Raw genomic sequence first — 11409 nt, forward strand, 5'->3', positions numbered from 1 at the left:
CTACTAAAATATCTCTAAAACAAATGAATCAAAGGTATCTGCAAAGCTTATAAGGTTGTCTAGACCATTAGAATTTTTTTTTATAAATGCAATTTCTTTATTAAAAAGCTTCCACCCTTCTTTGTTTGTGTACAATTTGCAAAACTATTCTGAAAGCAGAATATATGTGCACAAGTCTGCAAAGAGTGCAAATTCAGGATATGGTAAATGCTTTACATGTTACTTTTAAAAAACTGTCACAACTGGGCCTTTATATTATCATCTTTTTTTTTTTATCATATTTTGATGCCTGCCTTCCTTCCACTGCCCTAAACAATAAAGCATTTTTTAATGAATTGAAATTAAGGAAGGACTACACCTACTAGAAAAGAAGAGAAGAAAGTTCTATTGGTTTGAGATTTCAGAATCCCCCAAAACCAGGAACAGGGTCTTTGTAAGGACTAGGCTGGGACGCAGACAGAGTATGAGTATGTGCAGGTGGCAGCCCTGAGGGTTCAGAGCTTCAGTGGACTGTGAGTGCTCCAGCTGCATAACTCACTGAACTGTCTTGCCAGTTTCTACACTGGCTTGACTGGGCATAATTCAAAAAGGAAAAGCTCATATTCATCCCGTTCTTCTGGAGCTCTGTGATAGCATTTAATAACACCCCAATGGGATGTCTTCCACATATTGTATTATGGTATTTCTTCAAGTAATTGCTAAAAGATACAGGGTCTAATTGTTCTATAATACTCATGCCCATTTTATCTAGATGTTCAATGGATCTATAAATCTCCCCCTGGGATTCATCATAGTAACTGTAACGGAACCTTTGACCCCAATGGCAGAAATCAGAAGAAACCACAAAGAGATTACTAGGATCCACTAGATATTTACTGAAGAGTTTTCCGAATTCCTGTTCTTTTGTCTCACTGAGAGCTCCAACCAGTACAGGAATAATGGTAAACTCATCCTTATGGCTTTCCATGGCTTTAGCTGTGTAAGGCAAATGCATTTCAATACTGTGTTCATCTTCATCTGTCTGCAGAGACATGCGTTCAAACATTCCTGTCTTCCATAGTTCTCCGTAAATCTTTTGGTCAATACGAAGGTCATACAAAGGTGTCCTATATATATCCACACTGGAAAGTGCACATCGAGAGAGGGGCACATGATGGGAAGGCCCAAGGATGAAAATTCTCCGGGTAATAGATGGATCCACTTGTTTGTAAGCATGGGCAGCACAAGACCCACAGTACGTATATCCTGCATGGGGTGCAATAATGGCTCTAGCAGGTCTTTTTGTAGATTGTACTTGCGAAAGCCAACCTTCTAACTGTGCATTCAGCTGAGGTCCTGAGGCGGTGTACCAGCTCCCGGCGTGACTGGCTTCCCCGCAGACCACTCGGTTGGACATCTTGGAGCCTGTGCCGCCTATGGTGCATGAGGATGAATGAGGAGGCGGCGGCGGCGGCTGCAGGAGCGGCTCCGCGAGTGGACAAGACACCGCGGGCCCAGCCCAGGAGCAGGGGGCAGCGAGGAGGGAATCAGGCCGGCCCAGGAGGAGGAGGAAGAGGTGGTGGCGGCCCAGGAGGAGGAGATGGCAGCCGGGGCGACGGCAGCAACAATCCCCACAAACTCCCGGCCGCCGGAAGACGGGGCTCCGGGCGGCCTCACCGAAGCCCGGAAAGCCCTGGCCCGGGACCCCGGAGTCGCCGCCGCTGCCCAGCCGGGGCTGGTTCCGCCAAGCCGCCCCTCCAGCCCCCTCCCCTCCCCTCCCCTGACCGCCCCCTCATTAGAATTTATTATTAAAATATTTGCAACAACTTTCTAAGTGCTTAGAAATTGATGTTAGTCAACAATATTATTTTGTATTTTCTGAGTTCTCTTACAGTCTGTTGTATATATATTGCTAATTTTTTAACCATAATCATATGACTTATTTATTAGCTCTATAGCACAAAGATTCCCTCTGAAACTAAGTGATCATGTATAAATTACTTTGAAGGCTGTGTAGTATTTTGCCCAGTTTATGAGCCACAATTTGTAGGAAAATTTTTCTGTTCATTCTTTCATTCATTCAACAAATATATGTTGAGTACCTGCTGTGTACCAGGTACTTTTGCAGCTTGTCACTATTATAAATAGCTTTGGTCAATGGTTTCTGCAGTGTAATCATTGTCACATTTGCCTAAACACATGTAAATAATTGTATTAGTATTTTTCTTGATTATGATTCATACAACAGTGTTAGTAAGATCATATACTGCATCATCTGCGTTTGATTTTCCCTTTTAAAAAATTAAGTGCATGCCTGTCCATGCAAAAAAAAATTCAGAGTGTTAAGATTTTTGCATTGGAGTTTATATAGAGAATAACATTGATTTCAAAGTATTTCCAAATTCCTTTCTAAAACTATTGGGGATGTTCTATTGTATTGTACTGTATTGTTTGACCAGTCTTAACAAAATGAAAATTTATCATTTGTCAGAATTAGATTAAATACAAGAAGGCCTATTGTATCTTATTTAAACATGGACCCTCTAGAGTCAGACCACCCAGGTTTCAATCCTAATTATACCTTTACCCCTCTGAGGTGACTTTAATTAGGTACTTCATTTTTCCAAACTTTAGATTTCTTATATGTAAAATGAGAAAAATGCTGAATGAAGGATTCTTGTTCACGCCTGAGGAAAATGACTACAAAGTCAAAAAACTTTTAATAATGTTATCTTATCATCCTTAATATTTAATTTAAAATTTTATCACACAAAATACTTTAGAAAGTTGAACAAAGCACATTTTAATTAGTTTACAAGGCAATATAACCTTGATAACAAAATCCAACAAGGAAAATACCCACATCAGAAACAAAGAAAAGAACTTTGATGATCTTAATCATTCTAATATTTAGAAATATTAATATTTCTAAATATAGAAAAATATTATTCAACATAATTTTCATTTCCTCAACTGTTTAAGAAAATATCATGCAAAGGATTGACTTAAACAATAAGGGTTTGTTAACTCATGGTTTTGAGGTCCAAATCAAGTCTCAATCAAGTCATCATCAAGGTGAAGCTTTTCTTGAAGGTTGTGGCACTGTGGTGCTGGCCAGTGGTGAGCCTTGGTCTTTGGCTCCTTTGTCACATTGAAATGCACATGGCAGCCTCTCCTGGCTTCTCCCATCTCTTATATGTTCTGATCTTTAGCTTTTTGACTTACCTTTTTTTCTCTGTGTGTGTGAATTTCATCTTCTTATAAAGGACTCCAGTGATAAGAATTAGGCCCATACTGATTGAGTTGGGTCACACCTGAACTGAAGTAACCTCACCAAAAGAGTGTGATTCAATGGGTCCACATACACAGGAATGGATTAAGTTTAAGAATTTATTTCTAGTTCCAAACAACCCTAATATTCATTTAGGAAAAAAACACTAATTCACTGAGCATACTTAAATGAGAAGAAAATTTTCAACCTGATGAAGAGGATCTACATAATGAAATAGTTCTCTTGTGAAATGAAGAATGACACAAGAATGACCACTATAAAATTTCAATCCAACAAAAGTAATAAATCAAGAAAAAACACAAACAAGATATAAAATTTGGAAATAGATGGCATGGTTTGTGTTAATAGTTTGGAAATATAATGCACTCAGCCCTTTAGAATTAATCAGTACTTTTAGCAAATTAGATAATAAAATCATAAAAACAGTAGACATTGCAATACTGACACTTACCCACCACCACGTTATGATAACTATGCCACTGCAAAGGAGCGAGGACATTATGGTCCATTTTTCTAATAAAGTGCTCTGGAACAAATGAATATCAGTATGAAAAAGACCCTTGTTCCCTACCTCAAACTATCCACAAAAATCAATTTCAGATTTACCTAAAGCTAAGTGTGCAATGTGAAACAGTAAACTGCCAGTAAAAAATATAGGAATACATCTATATGACTTTGGGGTTTGCAAAGATTGTTTTATTCAGGATACAAACATACCAAGTTTAAAAATTGGAATCTATCAAAATTGAGAACTTCTTCCTTTAAAATATTTACCCAATTTTAAAATTTACTGATTATACTTTCTAATTTTAAAAATACAAAATAATCTGAAAAAGAAACAAGAATTGCTACTCCATATTTAATAGGAGTTTCATCTTACTGATCCTCAGATATTGTAAATTATGATGGCAATGACAGGCCATCAGAAAATATCTGAAATTTAATGGCAAATTATTTATTAAAAGTGTGAGAAGCAGGTAAATCTGGAACTTTGATGATAATTTAAAGACAGATACATCAGGAAGGAAAACAACTCTAAACATTGATGAATTCAGTGTAATTTTAAAAATTAAAGAAAAATCAGAAATCTCAAACATAATGAAAGAAGTGACACAGTGATGCATATAAAAGAAAAGCTATTGAGAGGGAAAATAAGAATGATATAGCCAATGAAAAATATTGAATTGCAAACTTCTGGTAAAATATTTTAAGAATATAAGCTGATAATGCACAAATTAAAACTATGAATGAAGATAAACAAAAAAAAACCCTATGTATGAAAGGGAATCAAACTGTCATATAATAGTGAAAATAACCTAACTGTAGAGTAAAATGTGAAACTTTATGCCAATATGCTTGAAAAATTCATCTATTTAACTTATTAACTAAAGAAAAAAGCATGAACCTGCTGGCTTTCTTACTTACAAATTTGCATTCCAAGAATGCTTTCACCTGTGGACTTTGCACGTTCTTCTACCAAGAATGTGCTCCTCAGACATCTACATAGCTAACTCTTTTTCAAGCTTTCTTTGTACATATGGTGTTATTTATAAAGACTTAATTATATGAAATAATCCACTTCAAGCACTGTCTCTCACATTTTCCCTGCTATCTTCAGCTCTGTAAGGCCTACTGTCATCTCATAGGGTAGTTTTAATTGTTTATTTCTTAATGGTTTCTCTGCCACAATAGAGTATGTGCCAAGAGGATGGAAACAGTAAAATTTGTAACTTCTGGTTTTTCCCATGGAGTTCAAATAAATTAAATTGAATGATTGATGAATGAAAGAATAAAAGAGTATGATGACCTCAATAAATACATATGGAACATTGCATGGAAGTCAACATCCATACATAATGAAAAGCTTAGCAAATTTGAAATAGAAGGACACTTCTTTAATCCAATAAAGGGTCTGTTGCAGACTGCTGCTTTGGTGGCCTTCAAAAAATTATGTCTCTCAATCATTACATCTATTGCACAATAAATCTGGGCTTGGCCATGTGACAAGTTTAATCAATGTGACAGTTGCAAGCAGAGAATTGATATTGCTTGCAGATAGAATATTTCTTGGAACATTTGTCCTTTGTATTGTCTCGGAATCTGGTCAACTAAGCTTTGCAAGAGAGCCTTGGACCATTTAGAAGAGAATCGAGGACCAACTAACAGCTCCATCTGAACTTTCAGCCTAGAGCTACCACTAACATGCTTGGAAAAGAGACAACATGATTCTACTAAGTTGTGCAAAAATAAATAAATATTATTGTTTCAAGTCACTAAGTTTTTGGGTGGCTTATTATAGCAGAAACAGACAACTGAAATGGATATTTTACTAAAATCTTGAGGAAAACATGTATTCAATGAGATCTAGGCAGAACTGCCTAGTGTTATGACTTCTATTTAACATTGACAGTTTTAGACAGTGCACTAAGGCAAATAAAATAAGGAAAACTTACAGAGATTTGAATGGGAAAAAATTTCCTTAGTCATTGAAGATACATTTGCCAACATAGAATATTTCTAATAACTTACAGATTAAACATTAGAAAAATGAGATATTTTAATATTTACTAGGCCAAATATCAAATTTTCTATATTACAGAAACAGAGTGAAATGTACTTTTAAAATATAATTTCTAATAACTACTCAACTAAAAATGTCCAGAAGCAAAACTAATAATGCATAAAACTTTACAAAAGATATCATGAAATTTTGTTGAATGACTGGAAAAAAGTCCTAAGTAAATAAGGACATTCACCTTGATGGCAATTGTGAAGATAACATCTCTAATAATTTAATTTCCTCTGTTGAGATGTAGATTCAATGCACTTCCTAGCATATATACAATTAAGACAGTATTGTGGCCACATAGGAATATACTGATGAGTTGAAGAGGATTCAGAAGAGATCCTCACATATATGGCATCACAAATACTGAATTTTACTTGGAAAATTAGTCATCCATATTATAAAAAGGAAAATGAATAAATTGAAGCTTTTTTCAAATTTAGCTTTCACAAATTAGTTCCAAAAACTAAAAATGAAAAAATTAAAGTGAAAACTTTAGAAATTTTAAAAATGACAATGAGATTGTCCTTATGTGATTGGGAGGAGGAAATTATTTTCTAATAGCAATAAAGTGTTAACCATAAATAAATGTATAATTTTAATAAATACAACAAACCAAAATTTTTAATTTTTAATAAAATGGAAAAATTCCACTCTAAGCTTTGTTTCTTCCTTCCTTGTTCCCAAAAAGGCATCCACTATAAATTCCTCAAAAGGCCATATTTTTTCCTTTCAGAGCTAAAATTTCCCACACTTCATTTACTGATAAAAGCAATGCTGTGTGGAATATCATGATGCTGAATAAGGCATTCTGTAAGCCTATGATTGGCAGTTTTGGCAGAAGCATTGTGTGCAGGGAAAGCAAACCCATATCCAGAGTATGTGTCTATTACAGTCAGAACAAATTGCTGCCCTTTCCATGAAGGGAGTGGTCCAATGTGATCAACCTGTCACCATGTTGCTGGCTGGTCACCTCAGGGAATGGTACCATATCAGGGTCTGAGTGTGGGTCTCTGTTGCTGACAGATTGGGCACTCAGCAGTGGCTGTAGCCAAGTCAGCATTAAAGATGAAGCCTTAATCCCATCCCTTTCACTCCTTAACGTATCCAGTGTATCTAACAACAACCAGCCAATATCTCTATACCTCTTATTTCCATAAAACTCCATAAAGGTGTTAAATACATTATCCCCTAGAGCCTTGCTTCACACCAGCAAAGCATTAGGAGAATCGAATGGTGATATTTTGACTATCTCTTTTGCCAACTCACTCCATTGATGGGGACTGTCATTCTGATTATGAGAATCAGAGTCCTTAGTACCTTTGAGTCCAGTCAGAGTAGAAAACCATTCATAAAAACCCATTTTTAAGATTCTGTTTCTTAAGAACCACTCCTGGTACCAAGTTGTATTATTAGGGTTCTCTAAAGAAACAAAATCAACAGGAAACACTCACAAATATAAAATTTATAAAAGTTTCTCACATAACCATGGAAACACAGAGTCCAAAATCCACAGGGCAGGTTGTGAAGCTGATGATTCCCAATGGAGGGTCTGGATGAACTGCACAGGAGAGGATCACAAGCCAAAACAGAAGAGTCTGTCTCTTCTGAATCCTCCTTAAAAGGCTTCCAGTGATCAGATTAAGCATTACTCATTGCAGAAGACACTCCCCTTTGGCTGATTACAAGTGGAATCAGCTGTGGATGTAGCTGACATGATTATGATTTAATTCCATGAAATGTCCACCTCTCAACAGACAGGCCAGCACTTGCCCAACCAGAGAAACAGGTACCACCACTTGGCCAAGTTGACACATGAACCTGATCATGACAGTTACAAAGGAAGGGAGTTTGGGGGGAAAAAAAGGAAGTTAGGGTCCCTACATTATTATGGCTTTTGGGTCTCAAATTCCCTTATACCACTTTGGGGGCAGGGGTTAGAATTTATTGCCTCCCCTCCCCATCGCTATCTTCCCCTCCCACTCCTTCCTCTCATTTCCTTCTTTAATTTTCATATTGTTTCACTTATTTTTTCCTGTAAACTGCCCTGATCTGGAAAGAAAGATCCTCTAAACCTGGGGTGATTCAAGACAATTCTAAGATGCTTACTCTGAGGGTCAAGAAAGATAATAATAATAAGGTCATAAGAAGGAGAGTGTTTTCACTACTCCATGATGTTTTGCTAATATATTTTTGTTGACTTATACATCAAAATGGATCTCTAACATACCTCAAATATTCCCTCACAATATTGATAGACAAAATTGAAAGGCCTGGATAATATGACAATATATTGCTAAGCTGGATTTGAGTTCAGGACAGAACACTCCACATCCTTCTCTGCTGGAACTAGTGGGAGGGGAGTAACAGTGTACAGAGCAAAGGGATATTTGGGAAGTCTAGATTATATTGGATAATATGGCAATTTAAATGCAAGTTTTTGTATGATAAATCTCATAGCATGTCAATTCAAGGATATGGGAAGTGATGTGATGGCTGTGCATAGATGTGTACATTTGTGTTCACAAATTTATTGAAAACTTCTCATATTAAATTAAAAGATAATGAGGGAACTCAGTAGAAGGAAAAAAAGAAAATAACCTTGATTCTAAAAAGCCCCCACTTTTGTTACCTTGCCTGCTAATGGTTCTCCAAGTTTGTCTGTAGGGATTATTCTTTTGACAGTAGTTACAATAATAATTTGATACAACTAGAAAGGGAATACCCTGAAAAATTTTGTTGTTTGATTAAGCAATCATGTTTCAAAAATATTGGAGAAGCAGTGAAAAAGAGTAAAGACATTAATAAGAAGTGGATTTTTTCTAGAGACATATTGGACATTAAAAAGTTAAAAGTCAACCAGAATAAACTGGGTTTATCAAAAGAATCATAGGAGTATGTTAATATTGAAAAGGAATAGTCAACTTCAAACTGAAGAAAAAGAGTAATGTTGTTGTGTCTAGAGTCTCCAATACCACCTTCAGAACAAATGATTTACTAGAAAGACTCCCAGTGCTGGAAAACACTATTAAATTCAAATTTACTGTCTATTAAAGCCAAAAGATACAAATTAAAGTCAGTGAAAAAGAAAGATGTATAGGAGTGAAATCCAAAACAAGTGCAGGCTTCCATGTTTTCTTTCCGAGTGGAGTTGTATGAAAATGCTAAGTTCTCCTAGCAACAATATGTGAGCACATGTGTGAAGGGTTGACAATCAAAGATGTTCACCAATGTTTTGATATCCAGAGTTTAATTGGGAGATCAGTCACATAACATCTGTGTGACTGACCTCAGCCACTTAAACTCTGTCCAGCCCACTGAAGCAAAAGCAGATGTTTATCATAAATCCCATTGTAAGCCTGAACTATCTGATCTAACTGGTACCAGGGGGCCAAGAGCTCAACATACAAAAACACTCCTACCAGGCCCATAACTTAAGGGCCCATAATTCGTCCCCTAGGAGCCAGCCAATGGCCAGTCTTGAATATTGACCTTTCGATGGAGTACACAAGGTTTGACTAACTCAGTTCTGTTAAGCTAATGCTTAGAGTGTTGGACAGTACATTTTGATAGACCAAAATGTGCAAAGTGTATTGCAACTGAGAAGAAATGCAAAACTATTGTGATAGAATAATGTCTCCTTTTTCTTTAAAATATCAGAATCATAAAGAATGGAGACTTTGGGTCCAAATTCCCTTGGTTTTGTAATCCAGCTTTGCTGCTAATTAACTGGTGACTTTGGATAAGTTAATTAATGGCCCTGTATTAGTTAGGGTTCTCTAGAGAAACAGAATCAACAGGAAACACTCACAAATATAAAATTTATAGAAGTGTCTCATGTAACCATGGGAATGTAGAGTCCAAAATCTGCAGGGCGGACTGTGAAGCTAATGATTCTGATGGAGGGTCTGGGTGAACTCCACAGGAAAGGCTCACTGGCCAAAGCAGGAAGAGAGCCTGTCTGTTCTGAATCCTCCTTAAAAGGCTTCCAATGATTAGATTAAGCATCACTCATTGCAGACTGCACTCCCCTTGGCCAACTACAAATGGAATCAACTGTGGATGTGGCTGACATGATCATGATTTAATTCTATGAAATGTCCTCATCACAACAGACAGGCTAGTGCTTGCCTGGCCAGGTACCACCACTTGGCCAAGTTGACACAGACCCAACCATGACAGACCCTATGTCTCATCATTAAATTAAGAATAATAATATTATTTGCCTGTTAGAGTTTATTATGAAGATTAAAAACATTACTCATGTGAACTACAGAACAATGCCTGGCATAGGTAACACTTATTAAATGTTATTGTTTTATTATATTTGTAATTTTATATTGTCATATGCATAAAAATTAAACCTCAGGGAATGAGCAAGGAATATAGCGAAACAGGATTTGGGGAAGAGGGTGGAATAGGAAACTCTAGGAATCAGTCCCACCATCCAAACAACTATTGATCTGGCAGGGACAATTTAAATCAACTATTTTGAAATGTCATAGTTGAATAGAGCTCTATGCAGCATCCAGGGAAGTGAAGAAGGAAGAGGCTGGTAAATTGTGGTGAATACTGGTGAATTTCCCTGAAGTTGCTACCATCCCCCTTCCCCCAACCTTGAGCAGGCAGTAGTGGGGTCTGAAGCCTCAGCCCCTGATGCAACTTGTTGGTATCTGGGTGGGAGATAAAGGTGTAGCTCCCAAAGATATGGGGGCAGGTGTTCCTATCATATCATTGCTTTAGATCAATTACCTCAGATCACTGGAAACCTGGCTCTGAATGCAGCCAATGTCCAAATAGCCTCAGGCCAAAGTGGTAGAGGAATCTTAAACAGAGTGCCATTCCTCAAAATATGAGAACAGTTAAAGGGCTGTATTACTAGGCAAGTGCCAAATCAAGAAAATGCAGCTTTAAAAGTCATAGGAAAAGCTCTGGGTACCCTTGCAGGTCTCTCTACCACTCTATCCCCAGTGCAGACACAAAAGGACAAATATCATATGAATTCACTGGCATGAAATAATTAGAATAATCAAATTCATAAAGTGAGAAACTAAAATACAGGTTATTAAGGGCCAAGGTGGAAGTAGGGAATGATGGTAAGTTAATTCTTAATTGTTCAGAATATCTTTTGAGATGATGGAAAAATCTTGGTAATGTATAGTGTGAATGTAAAAAGCATAAAGTTGCAAATTTAATAATTATTTTCAGTTATATATCTGAATGTGATTTAAGGGTGAAATTTTTGGTGTTATATATACTTCCAGAGCAAAAATTTAAAAAACAAACACCAACCATAAGATTGTACAACAAAACAGTGAATCCTAATACAGACTTTGGACTACAGTTAACAGTACAATTATAATTATTCACTCATTAAATGTAGAAGAAGTATCACACTGATGAATAATGGTAAAAATGGTGGCAGGTATACAGAAATCATATATTTTCTGCATGAGCTTTCTGTAAACCTATAACTTTCCTAATTAAAAAAATAAATAAAACTTTTTTTAAAAAAGAAATATACCAGGGAGCAAATCTAAAAGGCTAAAGGAATATAAAGAGTAGCTCAAGC

General features: G+C 36.4%; 1 protein-coding gene across 2 annotated transcripts; it reads right to left on the bottom strand.

Moving 5' to 3' along the window:
• Window positions 1-239: 239 nt before the first annotated feature.
• On the bottom strand, window positions 240-1462 carry LOC143676147 (protein MEMO1-like). 2 transcript variants are annotated; one of them, XM_077151893.1, is made up of 2 exons: window positions 962-1363; window positions 240-818 (listed from the first exon to the last, which is right to left on the bottom strand). In XM_077151893.1, exons 1-2 carry the CDS (start codon window positions 1249-1251, stop codon window positions 503-505), a joined length of 606 nt encoding a protein of 201 aa, XP_077008008.1. In that variant the 5' UTR covers window positions 1252-1363; the 3' UTR covers window positions 240-502. The 2 variants fall into 2 exon arrangements, with proteins under 2 accessions (XP_077008008.1, XP_077008007.1); XM_077151892.1 differs by having other exon boundaries at window positions 240-1462.
• Between the last annotated feature and the right edge of the window lie 9947 nt (window positions 1463-11409).

This window comes from Tamandua tetradactyla, chromosome 3 (assembly GCF_023851605.1).
Source record: "Tamandua tetradactyla isolate mTamTet1 chromosome 3, mTamTet1.pri, whole genome shotgun sequence".
Taxonomy (NCBI): Eukaryota; Metazoa; Chordata; class Mammalia; order Pilosa; family Myrmecophagidae; genus Tamandua; species Tamandua tetradactyla.

Bases quoted from the DNA above. Each gene is read 5' to 3' on its own strand.
- LOC143676147 (XM_077151892.1), bottom strand. From the start codon at position 1,396: ATGTCCAACCGAGTGGTCTGCGGGGAAGCCAGTCACGCCGGGAGCTGG.